Here is a 21,324-nt window from a genome sequence, read left to right on the forward strand (position 1 = left end):
CATGGAGGGAGAAGGGCTGTGTGCTGGCGGCCGGGGGGGCAGGTTTATAGGGTGTGCCCTTTGATTGTTTGAATGATTATATATTCCTGAGTGTTTTGGTGTATTTGGTGTATATCCCCCCTCCCTCCTCCAAAAAAAACCCCCAAAACCCAGAGGGAATAGAAGCAAATACTGTTGAATGATGACGCATGGAGGGGATTGTAATCATTGCAGTGAGGCGAAATACGATAGGATGACTGTAAAACTGATGTTCTCCCATGTAAACCACCACTCAATTCACAATAAAAGCTTAAAAAAAAAAAAAAAAAAGTTGGAAATAGAAATACTACATGACTAAGTAATTCCTTTACTTGGTATATATCCTAGAAATATAGGAGTTGTGACATGAATAGATACTGCACACTCATGTCATCATAGCACCATTTACAACAACAAAGGGATGGAAACAGCCTAAGTGTCTATTAATGGAAGAATAGATAAACCATGCTACATACACACAATGGAATGCTATGCAATGTTAAAGAATAATGATGAATCTGCAAAACACCTCATAACATGGATGATCCTATAGGACATTATGATAAGTAAAATTAATCAATCACAAGGATACATATTGTATGAGAACACTAGTGTAAAAAGTCAAGAAAAGATTTTAACACTAAAAGATATGCTCTTTGATGGTTACCAGTGGTGGGATTGGAAGGGAAGATAAATCACTGGCTATAGGTTCAAGCTCACCAGCTGCTCTTTGGAAACCCTATACTGGGTCACTATGGGTCAGAATCGACTCGACGACACTTAACAACAACAAATAGTATGGAGACATGTCAACTTGGGTGAAGCAGACAGCAATATACAATAAGAGGGATGTCTGCAAAAAATGATAGAGGAAGGAGAAGATACTAGGACGAATGCAAGAGTTAAAGGCAGATACTGGTATATACACAATCCTGCAATAATAGTGATGCCTGGGTAGACACATAGGCTAAATGGGTGTTGAAGGGAGAGTGGACTATACCCACAAATATATATAGGTTTGACAGAGGATATTTGTACATGGGTATTTTACCTTTGCTGAAAATATATCCATGAATGTGATGGAGCTTACAGTGGGAAAATTATGAAAACTTCTTAGACATAATCAAAAACTTTGAGGGAGTGAGTTGCTGGGCCTGGGGGCTCAGGACTATAGTCTCAGGGGACACCAAGGTCAATTGGCATAACATAGTCCACAAACACAATTTTCTACATCCTACTTTAGTGAATAGCGACTGATCTCTTAAAATTTCATGAGTGGCCATCTAAGGTGCAACTATTTTTCTCTCTGTGTCCAGAAGAAAGAAAAGTGAGGCCAATGGACTAATGTGCCTTGCAAACATCAGTTTCCATGACTGTGAGACAAGAAGAAGTAGACGGTGCACCGTTACCGCTACCTGAAAGGGATTGCATTAGAAGGCCCTGGATAGAGTGGAAGAAAAATGTGGAACAAAACCCCAAATGACCAGATTTACTTACCAGAAAGAGACTGGTAGAACACCAAGACTATGTCCCTTAGTCATCCTTCAGGAATGGAAATGAACTCAACCCAGTGGTTCCATTATCAGTCAATAAGGGGAACAAAAACACCAGTGAAGTGCATTACCTTAGAATAATCAACAATTTGAGGGGGAAAAAATGGCTAATTTACCCTAGAATACATTTCAGAATGGTTTAGGAGAGAAGGAGGAATGCAAGCAGGAAACACAGTGAGGAAGACTGCAGTCAATGAGATGAAACAAAACGTTTCTGAATTGTTGAATGGAAAACTGATCTGCTCTGTAAACCTTCAACCAATTCATAAGTTTGGTTATCATTTTGTTCATAATGTCTAAATTTCTATAATATATTTTTAGGCATAATGCACAACACACACAAATAATGAGGGTGCACACTTGTGTGAGAGAGGTGCATGGTTTGCAAATACACAATGAAACCATAGAGTTATTTGAAAATTCAGAATTTCTAAATCTCAGCATAGCTCCCAAGACCTCAGAGGAGATAAAATAGACACAAGTGAGGCATCTAGGGTGGAAGAAAGCATCACAGGCCTAGTTCCCATGGCCTTAGAAGAGATAAAACAAACACAAGCTCTGCAAATGTTATTTATTTTATCTGCTTTATGGTCCCCGGGCATTCCTTAAGGTAATCAACTTAACCATATACCTCAGGGACTGAGGCACTGGCACATATACCTCAGGGACTGAGGACTGGCACTAATGTGACTAATTTGCAGGTTTTTAAAATTCTGCCTATGTAAACTGATATGTAGTTTTGTTTCTCTACCTATGTAAACTGATTTGCAACTGTATTGCCCTGGCCTTGTTGTTGTCGTTGTCTAGTCTCCCTTTTAGCACTAACCTGCTATTTCTGCTTTTGTACTCCCCGGCTTCAGCACATTCCTTTAGATAAGCCCCTAGATCTTGAGCCAGGAAGGTAGCATATATAAGCTAGCAGTCAGCTCCCCATGGCATGGCAGACTGAGGAGATGCTGTTGTCTCCCTGCCGTCAGGCTATAGCTGTCTGTTGTGCCAATAAAATTTCTCCAAATTGGACATTATAGTGGTCATCATCCTTCTTTGGGACTTGAACCCATAACATCAGAACATACTAAGCATGCAATACAGTAAATAGTTGACTGATCTGTCAATTGCTGAGAGACATGTTAAATTATCTCACTATTTTAAAGAATTTGTCCATTTCTGCTTGTAATTCAAATGTTAAAATGCATTTCTAGGCTATGTTACATAGTTCCTGTGACAAATCCCAATCTGGAGGGGCACCCTGAGGTCACTGTTGTGCTGCTTTCTGATCTTAAAACATACCATGTTAACATGATCACTCAAGATGTCATCTTTAACATACTATCTTCATATGAAGTGGCCTCATATGACATGAGTCATCATTTGTATCATGAATCACACTTGTCAAAACAAACACTTTTATTATTCAGATTTTATATTTTCATAGTAGACTAACCTACATGATATCTGACCATAGCCCTGATTTTCCTTCCAGCTTTTAATGACTAATTTTAAGGTCTTTTAAATTTACCTTCTCCATATAGTCTGAAAGCCACCTAGATAAAGTGTTACATGTACTTAGGGAGTATCTACCTTGTTCCACCACCTGCACTTGCCACTGATAAATTCGCATTCAACAATTCACTACTCTTCTGTATCCCATAACACCCTATCTCATAGCAATTACAGGTTTAATGTTACCCATATCCTTGGTGTTCCTGGCATTATAGATACCTTGTTGTTATTTAAGTGCCATTGAGTCAGTTCCCACCCATAGTGACCCTGTATGAGGTTTCTGAGGAGCAGCTGATGAGCTTGAACTGCCGACCTTGCAGTTCAAACCGACTTTGCAGTTCAGCTCATTAACCCACAGCGCCACACCAGATACCTAAGGGCCTCGTTAATCAGGACTGGTGATGGCTCTGGCTCCCATGGTGTGACCACATTACATATTTGAGAAGGAATCTGAAGGATCTCACTGAGGATCTCCCAGAAAACAGAGAGAATCATCCCAGTGGAATTCCATGTCCAGTTTCCTTACCTCACACCAAAAGGTCTTTCTTAGCTATGTATCTAAATGTCTGCCAACTATCTGATTTTATGTTTTGTCTTTTGTTCTTGGCCCATCTCTCTCTCTCTCTCATTTAGATACTTTGAGTCCATTTTAAATAACACTTATTCTGATACCTGCTGGTTGGACTGGTTTCATTGACTGGCAAATAAAAGCTTTGCAGTTATATCTCCTGCTGTTTTGGGATACAGAAGCACTTGGCTTTTCCAGTCTTTTTAGGATCAAATATGTTTTCAAATGGAGACCCCTTCATTAAGTCTTAGGACAAAGATAAGACAATGGCAAATCATCCAGATTAGAGAGACCATCAGCATGAGGCCATAATGGTGTCTAAAGGATTCATGGTCATGTGGCTATTTATAGAAGAAGGAAAACAAAAGAAATTCATCACAACATCATGATTGGTGGCATATCTGTTCAACACAGTCACAGGCAGAAAAGAGACCATGATTGGGACACTTAAACTACTGCAGATTTTAGAAGTTCACAGGATTGGGTCTGGGTTCATCTAGTCACTTTGGTCAGGGTATGGCTCATGACCATATGACCCTGGTACCCCAATTTCCATTAAGATCCTGCCCAGACAGATCCCTGAGAGGGAGACTGTCCCTCTTTAGGCTGGCTAAGGAAGTGCTAGTAATCCACTTTCAAATGAGCCTCTGCCTGAGGGCAAGTCTTTTATTTTTGGTTGTTGTTTTCATTGTTAAGTGCCATGATGTCATGGAGTCATTTTGATTCATAGCAACCCTATATAGGGTTTCCAAGGAGCAGGTGGTGGGTTTGAACTGCTGATTTATGGTTAGTCCAGTGCTTACCCTACAGCACCACACCAGGAGTTCTGGTTAGTGGCTAGAAAGAACTCAATGGGGGCTGAATGTATGTCAAGTTTCAAAATGGACTTAGGGCTCCCATTGTAAATCATATTGTTGTTAGGTGCTGTTCTGACTCGTAGTGACTCTGTGTATGGTTTCCAAGGAGCAGCTGGTGAGTTTGAACTGCCAACTTTGCAGTTCAACCTGACCTTGCAGTCTGGTGCATTATCATGGATTTTATTAAAACTCCTTAATCATACTTAGATTGGTGTGCTTTCTTCTGCAGAAACTGGATTGCTGGCTCCCTTAGATGACAACTTGGTGTTTTTGTTTGCAAAAACCTAAAGCTGTAAATGGACTTCTGGAGTGGCACTGTAGGATCAGCACTGGACTACAAACCAAATGGTAAGCAGTTCAAATGCACCAGCTGCTCCTTGGAGATCCTAGACAAGGCTACTATGAGTCAGATCCGACCCCACAGCAGTTAACAACAAACAACAACAAAGCTGTAAGGAGTACTGGTGTGGTCCTGTTGGATGAGCATTGGACTGCTAACCCCAATGTTGGCATTTCAAACCCACCAGCCACTCCTTGGAAACCCTATACAGGTTCACTATGAGTCTGAACCAACTCAGTGGCACTTAACAACAACAACAAAGCTGTGAGTAGTTGGCAATAACCAGATTTAAAAAATTGAAATACCACTAACCTTAACAAACCATGAAATTCTGTTGGTTTTAATAGGTTTTTAAAATGTAAAGGCAGTGAATTTGCCAAAACATTAGATAAAACAAATTATCTAAGTGCTTCCTCAAACTAAAGGCAAGTTGTATTCTTTAGGATTCTATTCATTTGTTATGCACCAATTCGTCCTTTAGCTTGAGTGCCATTGTCTGCCTCTGCATGTTATTACTCTCTATTTACCTCCTGGTCAAGCCTCTAGTTCACCAACATTCAATATCCATATGGATCACCCATCTTACATTCATGCCTTAGAGTTATCCTTAAAGAATGGCCTCCAGCTTTAGCTGCTTCCTGAAAACTTTCCTCCATTTCCTTGTTAGATTGTTTTTCCTACTCCCCTGATTTCTAACATTCTTCTCAAGACAAGACACATTCTTTCTTGCTCTCAGGTGTCTTCTTCAACTTCATAGAGAAAACAGTAAATGTTTAAAAAGGACTCTCTTAATTTCCTGCTTTTGCAGAAACTTCATTAAGTTTCTCTGGATGAACAGCTAGATACCTTTCTAGGATAGTACTTTGTGTTAGGCCAATTCCTTCAGTACACTTAAGTATGGCGCTGTAGGATAAACACTGGACCACAAGATTGGTTTGAATTACAAGGTGAGCTATTCAAACTCACCAGCCACACCTTGGAAACCTTATACAGGGTCGCTATGAGTTGGAACCAGCTTGACAGCACTTAACAACAACAAACCCAAAATAATAATTTAAAAGTCCCTAGACCCCATGTCTCTTTCTAGTTGCAGCCCTTTGGAAAAACATTCTATGGTCACTCTCATCTCTTCTTTATCTCCACTCCCTTCTCAAACCACTGTCATCTGATTTCTGCTCCCAACCCCTCCAAATCTTCTAAAACTACTTTTCCTAGGGTTTTCAGTTACCCCTCAGTATTTCTGGGCTTTGTATACTCAACTCATGGTATTTGATATTGTTCACCACTCTTTCCTGGATGTTCTTTTAGTCTATGGCTTCTGTGACACTCTTTCGGTTCTTAGCTTTTCTTCTTTATAAATGATCCTGTCCTTGGCCTGCTGCTCAATGTTCTTTCGTTGAAAAAGTTCTAATCAAATTTTATCTCCCATGAGATTTTCCTCCACTTGGATGTTCCACAAGCTATTCAAACTCAGCTAAAACTCATCATCACTCCCCAACCTGATATTCCTTCTGTGTTTCCTAGCTCATGATTCTTACCCCTCAAACTTTATTCTGAAATCTGGATGTCATATTGTAATCTCAATTTTACTTTATGCTACACATAGTCAACATTCTACTGTTTCTATTTCCTTTAGTAATTCTCAAAATTAATCTCAACTGCTACTGCCTCGGTTTAGGTTTTCATCACCCACTCCTGTTTATCTGGTATTTTTGCCTTCCTTAATATCCCACAATATATTAAGAGTGATCTTCCTAAAACATAAGCCGACTCATGAGACTGACCTGTTTAAAGGCCTTCAGTTGTTGTTGTTGTTGTTAAGTACCGTCGAGTCAGTTCCAACCCATAGCGACCCTGTATATGGTTTCTGAGGAGCTGCTAGTAAGCTTGAACCGCCAACCTTGCAGTTCAAACGGCTTTGCAGTCTGGGGCATTAACCCACAGCGCCACCCCAGTACTCCAAAGGCCTTCAGTAGCTTACTATTATTTTTAGTTTCAACTCCTCAATGTTCAGCCTACAAAGCCTCTATGCTCCTCCAAAGAATCATAAATAACTGCACTTCCTTCAGCTATACTGCTTTTGCAATTCCTAATTGAACTGCAAGGTTGGTGGTACAAGCTCACCGGCTTCTCCTCGGAAACCCTATACAGGGTCGCTCTGGGTCGGAACTGACTCGACGGCACTTAACAATAAAAACAAGTGTCATGATGTTTAATTCAGTGCATATGCATGTGTTGTTTTCTATGCCTGGAGTGTCCTTTCCTATCTGCTTTGGCCACCTGGCTAAGTGTTCTTCATGACTCAGTTTAGGTATCCCTTCTTCAAGATCCCACAGTATATGGTGCTAAGCTGTGATCACCACTTTGCATCTTTCCTCACTACATCTAATTCTTTTATTGTTGTTAAGTGCCATCGAGTCAGTTCCGACCCATTGTTGTTGTTATGTGCCGTCGAGTCAGTTCCGACTCATAGCGAGAACCCTGTCCAGGGTTTCCAAGGCTGTAAATCTTTACGGGAGCAGAAAGCCTTATCTTTCTCCCCCAGAAGAGCTGGTAGTTTCGAACTGCTGACCTTGAGATTAGCAGCCTGATTCGTAACCACTACGCTACCATAGCGACCCTGTATAGGATTTCCGAGGAGCAGCTGGTGAGCTTGAACTGCCGTCCTTGTAGTTCAAACGTCTTTGCAGTGTGGCGCATTAACCCATAACGGGGGGTGGGGGTGGAGGGAGTGTGTGTGTGTGAGAGAGAGAGCACGCACGCACGGAGCACAGGAATTCAAATCTGCCTGCCACAGAGCGCCGCAGGGACGTGAAAGCCTTACAATTTAGCGCCAATCAGATTGCAAAATAAAGCATCACTTCCGTGGTTGCGCAGGTCGGGTGAGGCAGGCAAGTGACTTTTGCCTCCAGGCATATAGAAGTTCTCGCGGAGGTTATCAAGCCTTTTACTACTAATACGGAGTTGTTTTTCCGACTCATAGCGACCCTGTACTGGGTTTCCAAGGATCTTCTGTAGGGTTTGAATCACCAACCTTGCGGTTAGCATTCCAATGCTTACCCTGTAACGCCATTCCTGGACTCCTACGGTGGGAGGAGCAAACAAAAAAATCGCTTCCGGGGAAGTGAAAAGCCACGTTTTCTGGGCTTCAAGATGGAGGCTGCGACTGCGACTGCAACTGCGACTGCGACTGAAACTGATGAGCCGGTGAGACGCTGCTCTGGGACTGGATGAGTTGGGAAGTCGAGCCAAGTGGAACCTTGAACACTTTCTTTTTCTCCCCTGCCAGGTTTCCAGGGAGCTGGTGTCTGTGGCACATGCTCTTTCTCTTCCGGCAGAGTCTTACTGCAACGATGTAAGTATGACTTAAACACGACTCCCACTGTTTTTGCAAGGCTTGCCACTAAATTAGAACCCTCTTCCTCTACAATTTCGGCAAACCGTCTTCATGTCTGCTCCCAAATGCGCCTTCTTTCAATTTCTTTTCTTTTTGCTTCGCAAACTTAGTTTGCAATGGAAGTGGTTCCCAAACTTTGCTACACTGTAGCTTCACTTGGGGAGCTTTTAAAAATCCCGATATTGAGGTTGCATTCCATACCAGTTAAATCAGAAGGTCTGGAAATAGGTGCTAGGGAATCAGTAATTTTTCTAGAGATCTCTGGGTGATTTCAATGTTCAGCAAAGTTGCACTAACTTAATGGTGTGTTGGTTCAGAGCCTTAGGGAAAAAGCATGTGTTCTATTTTGAGAAATAAAGACACAACACATGAGCATAGTAATAACATCCAAATAGGAATGTGATATTTGCTAGATGAGTGGATCAGGTCATATAATCCAAAAGTATAACTGAAGAAGAGACTTAGGTACTGAGGCAGCAGGGGAAAATTGCATGTAGGAGTTTGAACTGATTAACAAAATATAGGTGGGCAGAGAACACAGCTTGACTGACGGGAGGGTATTGCAGGCAGGAAAAGGATGTGTTGGAAGGCTTGGAATTAGAAATGAAAATAGCTTTTTGTGAAGTTAGTGAAATCAGTCTAATTGGAATGGGATATTATAGCAGAACGGATGCTGGGTGCTGGGGATGGTTTATTTATAATCCGGCATATTTCATGGTATTGATTCATTGCTAGATGTTGTAGGATGGAAACACAACTGATGTTAATGACATGGTGTTGCTGTTAGTTACTGTCTAGTTAGTTCTGACTCATGGCAATCCCATGTGTGGTGAATAACACTGTTCCATAGGGGTTTCAAAGCTTTGACCTTTTGAAAACAAATTGCTGGGCTTTACTTTCCGGGTGCCTCTGGGTGAATGTGAACCACCAGCATTTTGGTTAGTTGTCCAGTGCTTAATTAGTTGTATCACTTAAGGTCTCTGATTGTGACATGCTACCCTGTTGTTAAGTGCCATCGAGTCTAAAAGGGTTAAAAACACTTTAAAAAGAGCTCTGGTAGCATAGTGGTTACGAATTGGGCTGTTAATCTAAAGGTCAGTAGTTCGAAACTACCAGCCATTCCGTGGGAGAAAGATGAAGCTTTCTGCTCATGTAAAGATTTACAGCCTCAGAAACCCTATACAGGGTCGCTGTGAGTCAGAACCGACTCCACATTACACAACCACCATCACCACTACCACAAACGTCAACATCTCTCTTCCCTTAAGGAGTCCTGGTATGGGGCTCTGGGTTAATGCACTGGACTGCAAAGTTGGTTTGAACTGCAAGGTCAGTGGTTCACACTCACCAGCTGCTCCTAGGAAACCCTATACAGGGTCCCTATGGGTCGGAACCAACTCGCTGGCACTTAACAACAATCCTTTTAAAAAGTGAAAAATAGGTTTACTTCCATTGATTTTAATAACTCAGTCCTGAGAAGGCAATTTATTCACTGCTTTATGTATTCTCGCTTATTTTCATTGCTGGGAAAAGATAGCCACTGATCCATTGTGTTTATTAGACTGTATGGGTAGCTTCTTTTGATTGTCAAAGGAATTATATTTCTTAAACCGAATCATCTAGTTTCTATCTTTTGAAAATAATGTCAAGTTTGATGGGCCTCTTGAACATTAACTAGGCATTCATAGACTTTCTTAATTTGTTGTCCAAATAGCAGGATTGGGAGAGTTCTGACCTTGTGTTCTTTACTCTGTTGCAGCCTGATATTGAGATGGCTTGGGCCATGAGAGCAATGCAACATGCTGAAGTCTACTATAAGGTGATTTGTCTGTCTTCTTCATTATTAAGCAGAATAAAACATAATTAGAGTGTGGTGGGACTCTTGTTGTAGGATCAGTACTGGGCTGAGAACCACAAGGTTGGCAGTTCAAACTCACCAGCTGCTCCTTAGAAACCCTGTACAGGGTCGCTATGAGTCAGAACTGACTCAATGGCACTCAACAATAACATAGTGTGTGATACTCTGCTAATCATGATTCTCAGTAAGTTAAGACAGCTGGGTTTTGGAAATGAGTTTTATTACTGTAAGAGCTTACCCATAGGAGAGAGTGAAACGAATTTGCTTTAGTAATGAGAATTTCTGCTTCATTGCCTGGTTTTCTTTTATGTTACTAAATGGCAAAGAGGTGTGTGGTCCACAGCAGGCACTTAATAAATGTTTGTTGAATGAGTGAACAATCCACAGAGGGCAACAGCCTATACTAGTGCCAAATTTGGTTTGAATTGGTGGAAGGGACTGTTTTATGACTGTTTAAAACTTTGTCAGAATCTAGGCTGTTTGCATATGCTACTGAAATCATCTGCCCTGAGAAATGTAAGGGTTTTCAGGGGGTAGGGGATAGAAGTGTAGCAAATTACAGACTTCTTGTTAAGATCCGTTGAGTCTATTTTGACTCATAATGACTCTGTACAGGGTTTCCGAGGAACAGCTGGTGGGTTTGAACCACTGATCCTGTGGTCCACAGTCCACTGCTTATTCTACAGAGCTACACCAGGAGTCGTAAATTACAGACTGTTGTTAAGTGCCGTCGAGTTGGTTCCTACCCATAGCGCCCCTATATAGGGTTTCTGAGGAGTGGCTGGTGAGTTTGAATGCTGACCTTGTAGTAGAGTACTTATCCTATAGCGTCACTCCAAATTATAGACTTCTTGTTGTTATGTGCCGTGGAGTCGGTTCCAACTCATAGCGACCTCTCATACTCACTGAGTATAGGGTTTCTGAGGCTGTAAATTGTTACGGAAGCAGAAAGCCTCATCTTTCACTCGCAGAACAGCTGGTAGTTTTGAACTGCTGACCCTGAGGTTAGCAGCCTGATTCGTTACCACTAGGCTACCAGACTAGTAACCGTATATTGTCTTATTGTCTGGTAGCTGATTTCATCAGTTGACCCACAGTTCCTGAAACTTACCAAAGTGGATGATCAAATATACTTTGAGTTCCGGGAAATTTTTGAGAAACTCAGAATCGATGTATTGGACCCAGAAGAGCTCAAATCAGAATTAGCTAAAGAGGTAAGAATATTACCTAACCTCTGATTAACAATTGCTAATTGTGAGTACATTTTATACATTTAAAAGTTTGTTGTTGTTTGTTTTAAGGAAAGTCTGTAGAGAACCAGAGTTCTATTCTAATCAGCTAATAAATTATAAAAGGAATGTTTATGGATTTTTTATGTTCATTGAATGTTTTTTTCTCCTCCTTGTTTGAGCCATTTCATTTCTACTAAACTCTTTCATTTGAGGAGAAATCTGTTTATAAGAGTAGATTAGCCAGAGGGCTAGATAGGGGAGTGACAGGGAGGTGTTTTAATTCTCTGGATTTAAGTTCATGTTACCATAGACAGTTGAAAAACATTGCTTACTTGATTAGCTTGTACTTCCACTGGACACTGAAACTATGTCAGTTAGTAACAAATTTACTTGAATATGGATCTTTGGCTTGTGAAAAACCTAAATTGTATCAGACATAGTGGCTGCAACAATGGGTTCAAACATACCTGCTGTTGTGAGGATAGTGCAGCACAGGCAATGTTTTGTTCTGTTATATATAGGGTCACTATGAGTTTGAGCTGACTCTATGACACCTAACATCAACAGGCTGTTACTGATCTTTGGAAAATAGTCATTATTTAATGGTTCCCATCCTTCTGTATTGTGTTAAAATATACCAAAACATTTGCCAATTCACCTTTTTTTTTCTATGTTGAACCAACATTGGTTAGTTATATTCATCATATTGTGCAGCCATCACTAGTATCTGTTTACAAGCTATCCCACCAGCATTAACAGAAACTCAGTGCCTTCCAAGCAAAAAGTCCCCTTTTTCCCCTCCTTCCCACCTTTGGTAACCACTACTAAACTTTGGTCTCTATACATTTACCTATTTCATAAAAGTGGGATCTTGCCGTATTTGTCTTTTTGTGACTGCTTTATTTCACACAGCATAATGTTTTCAAGCTTCATCCATGTTGTAGCATGTAGCAGGACCTTATTTTTCTGTATGGCTGAGTAATAGTGTATTTCCATTGTATGTATATACCACATTTTGTTTGTTTATTCATTTGTTGATGGACATTTGGGTTGTGTCTACCTTTTGGCTGTTGTGAACAGAGTTGCAATGAATTGGTGTGCTGAACTTTTTCTTAAAAATCTAATAGCTTTGTGACTTTGGGCCAAATTGTTGCTTCCTTTTTCTCATTTGTGTTTCAGTGGGTATGAACAGCCATTTTAGGCTGTGCTGGCCAATAACTTAAAAAACAAAACAGAATCTATAAGAAATCAAATTTTAATTCTGTAATGAAGGATTTAGTTATCTTGTCAGGTGAAGAAATTTTTTTGTGGTGTGAAATACCAGTCTGAAGACACAATAAGTAGCACAAAAACTCGATGCTAGTTTCATTCTCAGTAAAACTAGCTATTAACTTCAATCCTAGTCTCTTCAACTGGTTATTTTTCTTTCTGGAGAAATGGGAATCTTTTTTTACAGGTCTAACTATATTAGCTTCTTGCATTTGTCAACTAAGGCCTCGTTTTTGCATTGATAGAAGTGGAGACCATTCTGCTTGAAGTTTGATGGGATTATAGAAGATTTCAACTATGGCACTTTGCTGCGACTAGATTGCTCTCAGGGCTACACTGAGGAAAATACCATCTTTGGTGAGTTTCTTACCTTTAGAATGTTTCTGTATAAAGAGGAAGGATTTGGTTTTATAGATGAATCGGTGATGTAGATAATGTGGGGATCATCTTATTTGGTATATTTTTAAATATGTTGTTTCTTAAATAACTGAAAAAGTTAAATATTTTCACTCTCATTTAGTATAGTTAGAATTCCAGATTTCTGAAGCTTGTGGTTATACTTGAATGTTTTACATGTTAACTTTTAATCAGATTTCCAGTAAGCTTAGGGAAGTAACTGGGTTTAGGATGATAATCAGTTCTATTTGCCTTCCAGCTCCCAGAATACAATTTTTTGCTATTGAAATTGCTCGGAACCGGGAAGGCTATAACAAAGCAGTTTACACCAGTGTGCAGAGCAAAGGAGAAGAGAAAAGACCTGACAAAGAAAGAGAAAAAGAAGCCAAAAGTGGTGGAGAGAGAGGAACTGACAAAGGAGGAGAAAAAGAGAACACTGACAAAGGGGAAAAAGAGAAAAAAGCTGACAACAAAATCAACAAAGGCAGTGTAACAGCTGTGTAAAATAGGGAATAGCACTCTGGGAGCTGTAACTCAACTGTTTGCACAGACCCTTTTGGTTAAATGTATGTCCTTGTGTAATTGAAGAACATACAGAAGGACATCTTTGTAGCCTGATAATCAGGAGGGACTCTGGTCATTCTCTTGTATGAACTGTCTTATGTGACGCTATAGGATAAGCACTCGACAGGCAAGGTCGTTTTGAACTACCAGGTTGGCGGTTCAGATCCACCAGCCGCTCCTCGGAACCTCTATACAGGGTTGCTATGATGAATCAGAATGATGGCACTAAAAAACAACATAGGTCTCTGTTAGTATGACTCTACTAGTGAGGTCTCTGTTATTGTGATTTCTATAGATTGTTTCTTAGTGTATTATTTTTTTGGTACTCAACACTGATCAAGTGAGAAATATTGTAAATAAATTGCTTTAAGTTCTTATGAGTATAGCGTGCTTGACTTGGAAAAGGTATTTAAAATTATTTGATTCTATTTTTTCAGGTATATAATGCCTGCAGTTATGTTTTACATAAAACATTTATTGCCTGTTCCTTAATTCTTTTCATTGTTTTCTGTGTTGAAGTTCCCACCTATCTGTTAAGTAGTTGTAAATGATACAGGGATTAGAAATCCTTATATATGAATTGACTCTTGTCCTTTGAGTGACTATAGTTCTCTCTCTTCCTTTGGTATATCTGACATAAGATTTGATAGTGCTCTATAGGATAACAGTATCTTGAGCTTGTCACAATGTGATTGTAATTCATATTAGTGGAGGAAGAGAGGCCCTACTTCAATAACTGCTTCTCTTTAGGTATCCAGGTTGTAACCTAAAAGCTAGAAATTATAATAAACATAAAGCCTGGTGGAGTGACTGCCCTTTTATGTGTAATGGACAGTTGTGTACATTTTTACATTAATGAAAACTGAACATATTTTTTTAAATACTGTATTTTTGGTGAACGTATATACAGCAAAACCAGTTCCCATTTCAATTTCTACACAGGATGTTCAAGGACATTGGTTACATTCTTCACATTGTGTCAGTGTTATCATTATTTCCATTCTAGTTCCCTTTCTATTTAGTCTCATTGCCCCAAACTTCTCATCTGTATTTTAGAGTAACTGTTAATCTATTTGGTTTTATATAAATATTTTTTTTTAAATTTCGTGTTTTCGGTGGAGGATTACGTAGCAATTTAGGTTCCTAGTCGATTTCTACACAGGTTGTTCAGTGATATTGGTTACAGTCTTCACAATATTTTCATTATTACTATTCTGGTGGTTCCATTTCCATTATTCTAGGTTTCCTTGTCCCCTTATAGTCTCATCTTGTTTTAAAGTAGTTTTGACCATCTGGTGTCATATAGGTGATTTTTTAAAGGAGCACAGTGCATACAAGTAATATTCGTTATATTTTGAGCCAATTTGTTATTTAGTGACCAGGTGATCTCAGTGGTTAGTTTTGGTTTAAGGTTAGAAGAGTATACCAGGACAGTAGTGTCAGGGGAGTTCTCTAGTTTCAACCAGTCCAGCAGGTCTGTTTTTTTTTTTTATGAATTTATTTAGGAACTTTCTTCCATTCTATCAGGGTTCATCGATTGTGACCCTGATTAGAATGGTTGGTAGTGGTTGTTGGGTGCAGTGTAGTGAATTATTTATTATGTCTCTTCTATCCATGTCTTTGTAACTCCAACCAAACAACTCCTTCCTGATGGGTGTGGGTAAGAGAAAGTGGAGGAAGATACTGATAAGATTATATGTTTCAGTTGTAAGTGCTTGTTAACAGGATTAATTGTGATTGTTAAAACTTGGAACTCTAACAAAGGGATTGGTCGATTTTACTATCCTGCTAGGTATTAAATGAATCAATTTATTGATGTGAGTGGGCATTGTGCTCCTTTGCTTGACTAGTCAAGCTCACCCCCAGTTGACCTCTGATTCTTTAGCTGGTGATTTGACTTGCTTCCATAGGTTAGTAGTCCAAGTTGGTCTGAGTGAGGAGAATCCTCTAGACTGACGTCTGAACTTCGGATTTGGGAGTTGATAGTCTCCAAAATCATGTGAGCCATTTCCTGGATGACCCATAGGTTCTGTGAAACATTGCAGTAAGTTGTGGAGCCCTGGAACTTGAGGGACAACACTGAAGAGAGGATTTTGTTGTTAAATGCTGTTGAGTAAGTAGGCTCCGACTCACAGTGACCCTGTATAGGGTTTCCGAGAAGCGGCTGGTGAGTTTGAATGCCAACCTTGCAATCCAGTGTACTAACTCACAGCACCACGACAGGATTATTGTTAAGTGCCGTCAAGTTGGTTCCGACATATAGCAACCCTGTATAAGGTTTCCAAGGTGTAGCTGGTGAGCTTGAACTACAGACCTTGTGGTTCAAACCGATTTTACGGTCCAGTGCATTAACCCACAGCGCCACACCAGGATTAGTGGTTGATAATCAGGTTATGGAGTGGTATGTTGTTGTTAAGTGCCGTCGAGTCGGTTCCGACCCATAGTGACCCTGTATTGAGTAGTATAGCACTTAAGAAAAGTCAGACATTTGGGGTGTCTTTAACCTCCACCTCATAGAGACCAGCCTCGTGTTGATTCTTCTAAAAGAAATTATTCTTGCAGTGGGTACCATCTAGTTCTGGTTTCAGGGTAGATGAGGCTGTAGTTCATGTAGACTATTTTTCCTGTACACTGTTAAGTATATAATTTTTTAAAATAGTACAGTACTCAAGGGTTACATTCTTTAATTTTTGAGCTTAAGTAGTTAAAGGAGTCCTGGTGTGGTGCTGTAGGATAAGCCGTACTGCTTACTAACCATAAGGTTGGTGGTTCAGACCCACCAGCCACTCCTTGAAAACCCTATTGTCCTTAAGTGCTGGTGAGTCCGTTTTGACTCATAGCAACCCTATGTAGGGTTTCTGAGGAGCAGCTGGTTAGTTTGAACTGCCAACCTTTTGGTCAGGTGCTTATCCTATAGCCTCACACCATAAGTCAGAACTGACTTGACATCACTTAAAAACAACAACAATAATACTTAGTTATAAATTGACTTCAGGGGATAGTTTTACTATAGAGACTACTGCGGGGCAATAGTCTAAGGGATTCCTCCAGCTTCAATAGGTCCAATAAGTAGATGCTTTGAGAAGTTGAAGTTTTATTTCACATTTTTCATCCTTCTGTCAGTATCTGTCTATTGTGTTCTTTGATCAGAATGTTTGGTAGTTGTAGGCGGATGCCATCTATTTCTTCTGGTTTCAAGGTTAAGGGAGGCAGTGGCTTATGGAGACAATTAGTTCTGCAAAAAAATGACACCAACCATCCCCCCGCAGAGCACTCAGTTGGGTTCAATAATTAACTGCAGTTCCCACATAGAACTCTATATACCGTACTCATAGTTATGGGTTTAATAGGGAAGTTAACAGGTTGTAATTCAGGGTCAGAAATGTACAGGGCTCAGGTCTTCCAGCTTGTACCCAGAAGAACATTGCCAGGGCAGTGTTACAGAATTCTTTTAGGGCAGCTGATACATGTCTACAGAGCACATCACTGGTATAATACTCGTCCTGAAGGCATGCAGCTCTATTTCCATGGGTCAGAAAACCTAGTTCCCCAAATTAAGTTCCTGGAGGCACCCTATTCTGCAAGCAAGTCTCCTGACCAAAGTGACTCATGTTTACTTGCTTAGTAAGCTGTTCCAGAAGCCCACTACTGTGTCTTGTGCTCTGACTCAGGATTCCATCCAAGGTTCTATACAATACAAAGGCTCCGCAAATAGCCTATATTACTGGGCACGTTCTATAACCCCTTTTAGGTATTCCAATCAGTTATAGGCTGAAGATGGGCTTATAAGCTTTCTGTAATCATGTTTCCCAATATTCCTTTCTATTGCACTCAAGTGTCTATTTTATAGCAGTAGGCAAGGGAAACCAATATCCATAAGACAGTCAAGCATCTTAACATTATTTCCCCTCTTACCCATTCAGGCTATGCCTTGATCCCTATATCCCATAGTCCTATTGTTTCAAGTTTAAATCTATATTACTATTTACCTCTTACCCATTTAGCCCATGCAAACCTATTTAAGTGTTTCCCTGTCTACCTTGTTATTCCATCCCCTACCCCCTTGTGTATTACCCTCCCTTTTCTTGTAAATTGCCCTCCCCAACCCCTGAGCTATGATGTGACTATCCCTTAACCTGTGCTCTACTATCCCCTCCCTCCTGCCCCTGGTAACCAACAAATAATTTTTTTTTCCCCTTAGTATGGGTATCTTTTCTTAACCTTTTACAATAATGGTCTTCTGCAATATTTGTCCTTTTGTGACTGACTAATTTCACTCAGTGAGAAAAGAGTGCTCCTTAGAGACCAAGATGGCCAAACTTCGTCTCTCATACTTTGGACATATTGTCAGGGGGGAACAGTCGCTAGAGAAGGGTATCATGCTTGGTAAGATGGAGGGTCAGAGAAAAAGAGGAAAACCCCCAACGAGATGGATTGGCCAGGTGGCAGCATTGATAGACCCAAGTGTGGCAACAGTAGTGAGGTTGTCCCAGTATCGGACATTGTTTTGTTCTGCTGTGCATAGGATCGCTATGAGTCGATGGTACCTAACAACAACAACAAATTTCACTCAGCATGATGTCCTCAAGGTTCATCCATGTTATATATGGTTTGTAGCTTCATTGTTACTCTTAAAGGTAGCATAATATTGTATTATGTGTATATACCAAAGTTTGTTTATCCATTCTTCCATTGATGGACACTTAGGCTGTCTCTGTCTTTTTGCTGTTGTGAATAGTGCAGCAATAAACATTGGTGTGCATATATCTACTCATGTTCTGGCTCATATTTCTTGTGGATATATATCAAGTAGAAGAACTGCTGGATCATAAGATATTTCTATTTCTCACTTTCTGAGGAAGCACTAATTTGGTTGAACCAATTTACAATCCCAGTAACAATGTAGAAGGTTCCCAGTCCCTCTACATCCTCGCTAGCATTTACTGTTGTCTGGTTTTTTTGAACTTTGCTGTTATTGCTGCTGTGATATGTTATCTCATTGTTGTTTTGATTTGCAACTCTCTAATGGCTAATGGTCTTGGACATTTCTTCATATGTTTGTTGGCTGTCAAATGTCTTCCTTGGTGACATGTTCTTTGCCCATTTTTTAATTGGTTTATTTGTCTTTTTATTGTAGAGGTGTTCTAGTTTCCTATAGATTTCAGCAATTAGTCCCTTGTATGATATGTCATGCCAAAAGGTTTTTTCCCATTCTGTGGGCTCCCTTTTTACTCTTGATAAAAATTTTTGATGCATCTAAGTTTCTAATTTTTAGTATGTCCCAATCATCTATTTTGTCTTATTTTGTTTTTGCCATTCTCACAATGTTCGATAGTCTATTTGTGCCTTGTTTTACAGCCCTTAAATTTGTCCCTATTTTTTCATTGATGACTTTTATAATTCTGGGATTCACATTTAGGTCTTTAATCCATGTTGAGTTGGGTTTTTGAATATGGTGTGAGATAAAGGTCTTGTTTCAGTGTTTCGCATATTGATTTCCAGTTTTGCCAGCACCATCTGTTGAAGAGACTATCTCCTCCCCATTCAGCATACTTTGGCCCTTTGTCAAACTTCAGTTGACTGTATGTGGATGGGTTAATTTCTGGATTCTCAATTCTGTTACATTAATCTATGTGTTTTTTTTAAAATTTGCATTGAGTGATAGTATACATGGGAGAACATCAGCTTTACAATCATCCTATCATATTTCATTTCATTGCAATGACTAAAATCCCCTCTGTACATTACCACTCAACAACATTTTCTTCCATTCCCTCTGTTTTTTTTTTGGATGTAAACCAAAGCACTCAGGAATATATAACCATTCGAACAACCAAAGGGCATACCCTGCAAGCCTATTCCTTGGCCGCCAGCACACAGCCCTTCTCCCTTCTTGAGTTTAGAGTCCCCAGCCACTCTATCTTTCTATGTCATCATCTCCGGCATTGCTGCTTCTCTGGATAGGGTCCTGCACACCGCTCTTCTCCGTTGATGGTCCCAGAGTCCTCCGGTCCTGGATTGCATGATCTATGTATCGTTCATTGTACCTGTACAAGGCTGTTTTGACCACTGTTGTTGTTGTTAGGTACCATCGAGTTGGTACTGACCTATAGCGGCCTTAACAGTGAAACGAAACACTGCCCAATCTTGGGCCAACCTCACTACTGTTGCCACACTTGAGTCCATTGATGGTGCCACTTGGCCAATCCATCTCGTTAGGGTCTTTCTCTCTTTCTCTGCCCCTCCACCTTACCAAACATATCCTTCTCCAGCGACTGATCCCTCCTGACAATACGTCAGAAGTATGAGAGATTAAGTTTGGCCATCTTGGCCTCCAAGGAGCACTCTGGCTGCACTTCTACCAAAATGGATCTATTGGTTCTTTTGACAGCCCATGGCACTTTCAATATTCTCCTCCAACACCATAACTCAAAAGCATCAATTCTTCTATGGTCTTTTTACTCGCTGTCCAGCTTTTGCATGCATATGAGGTTATTGAAAATACCATGGCTTGATTCAGATGCACCTTACTCCTCAAGCTGATATCTTTGCTCTTTAACACTTTTGTCTAATGCAATACGTCCTTTGATTTCTTGACTACTCTCCGTGAGTGCTGATAGTTGATCCAAGAAGAATGAAGTACTTGACAACTTCAATTTTTTCTCCGTTGATAAGAATGTTGTTTATTGGTCCAGTGGTGAGGATTTTTGTTTTCTTGACATTGAGATGTAATCCATACCGAAAACTGTGCTCTTTGATCTTCATCAGTAAATGTTTTAAGTCCTCTTCACTTTTAGCAACCAAGGTTGTATCATCTGCATATCGCAGGTTGTTTATTAGGATTATTTGCTCAACATACAGGTTGAATAAGTATGGTGAAAGAATACAACCTTGTCACACACCTTTTTTTTTTTTAAATGTTTTATTGTGAATTATATGATAGTTTACATGAGAGAACTTTAGTTTTACATTTATTCCATCATATCATTTCATTGCCATGGTTCCAATCCCCTCCATGCATCATCCACCAACCAAAGGGTATATTCTAGATACCCACCCCCTACACTTCCCCCCCAGTTATCGGCCCACAGTCCCTTTTCCTTTCTGGATCCAAAGTCCCCAACCGCTTCATCACTCCACGTTGTCTTCTCTGTCTCCATCTCAGGCATCTCTGTTTCTCTGGGTAGGGTCCCGCTCTCGGCTCTTCTCCATTGATGGTCCCAGAGACCTCCACTCCTAGACTGGAGAATTAATCACTCCCTTCCTTGTTACAAAACGTCTATCTTTGCATTTCCAACCCTTATAATCCGTCCTGATAAGCATTATTCACTAAAGTATCACGAGTTACCCATCTGTATCTCCTTTCATCAGCTCCGCCCAGACAGATTAAATAGCATCCACTGGAGAGTCTGCCTTCCTCCATGCTCCCTAGCACTAGGCTCCCTCTTGAAAGCTTGTAAGCCAGTCACTTCTTGCCTTTGTAGTGCTCCCCTCCCCATTGAGTATCCAATGACCAAGTTGCCCATCTCCATCCACTCTATGTGTGGAGGGCGTGGGAATGTTTCTTGCTGTAAGGATTTGTTGTTCCTTTTGGGTTGCTGGTCCATAGGTATAGGTCAAGTTCATCAGATTGTATCAGCTCACTCTTTTTTTTTTTTTTTCCCCTCTTCTTTCTTCTCCTGTTTGAGCTCCGATCATCCAGTCTAGATCACGTAGGTATCATCTGCAAGTGTGGGCGCTCCTGTGCACATGCCCTCTCTTTCCATCAG

General features: G+C 40.3%; 1 protein-coding gene across 1 annotated transcript; it reads left to right on the top strand.

The window, feature by feature from the left end:
- The first annotated feature begins 7,992 nt into the window (after positions 1-7,992).
- On the top strand, positions 7,993-13,495 carry PBDC1 (polysaccharide biosynthesis domain containing 1). The gene is made up of 6 exons (XM_006873745.1): positions 7,993-8,046; positions 8,129-8,194; positions 9,996-10,055; positions 11,168-11,308; positions 12,841-12,952; positions 13,251-13,495. Exons 1-6 carry the CDS (start codon positions 7,993-7,995, stop codon positions 13,493-13,495), a joined length of 678 nt encoding a protein of 225 aa, XP_006873807.1.
- Positions 13,496-21,324: the final 7,829 nt, after the last annotated feature.

This window comes from Chrysochloris asiatica, unplaced genomic scaffold, assembly GCF_000296735.1.
Source record: "Chrysochloris asiatica unplaced genomic scaffold, ChrAsi1.0 scaffold00252, whole genome shotgun sequence".
Classification (NCBI taxonomy): domain Eukaryota; kingdom Metazoa; phylum Chordata; class Mammalia; order Afrosoricida; family Chrysochloridae; genus Chrysochloris; species Chrysochloris asiatica.

What these genes read in the sequence shown, in the direction of transcription:
- PBDC1 (XM_006873745.1), top strand. Translation starts at nt 7,993, where the DNA reads ATGGAGGCTGCGACTGCGACTGCAACTGCGACTGCGACTGAAACTGAT. An exon ending in CAGAGTCTTACTGCAACGAT is followed by an intron (nt 8,195 to 9,995) that starts GTAAGTATGACT and finishes ACTCTGTTGCAG; the next exon opens with CCTGATATTGAGATGGCTTG. An exon ending in AATCAGAATTAGCTAAAGAG is followed by an intron (nt 11,309 to 12,840) that starts GTAAGAATATTA and finishes TTGCATTGATAG; the next exon opens with AAGTGGAGACCATTCTGCTT.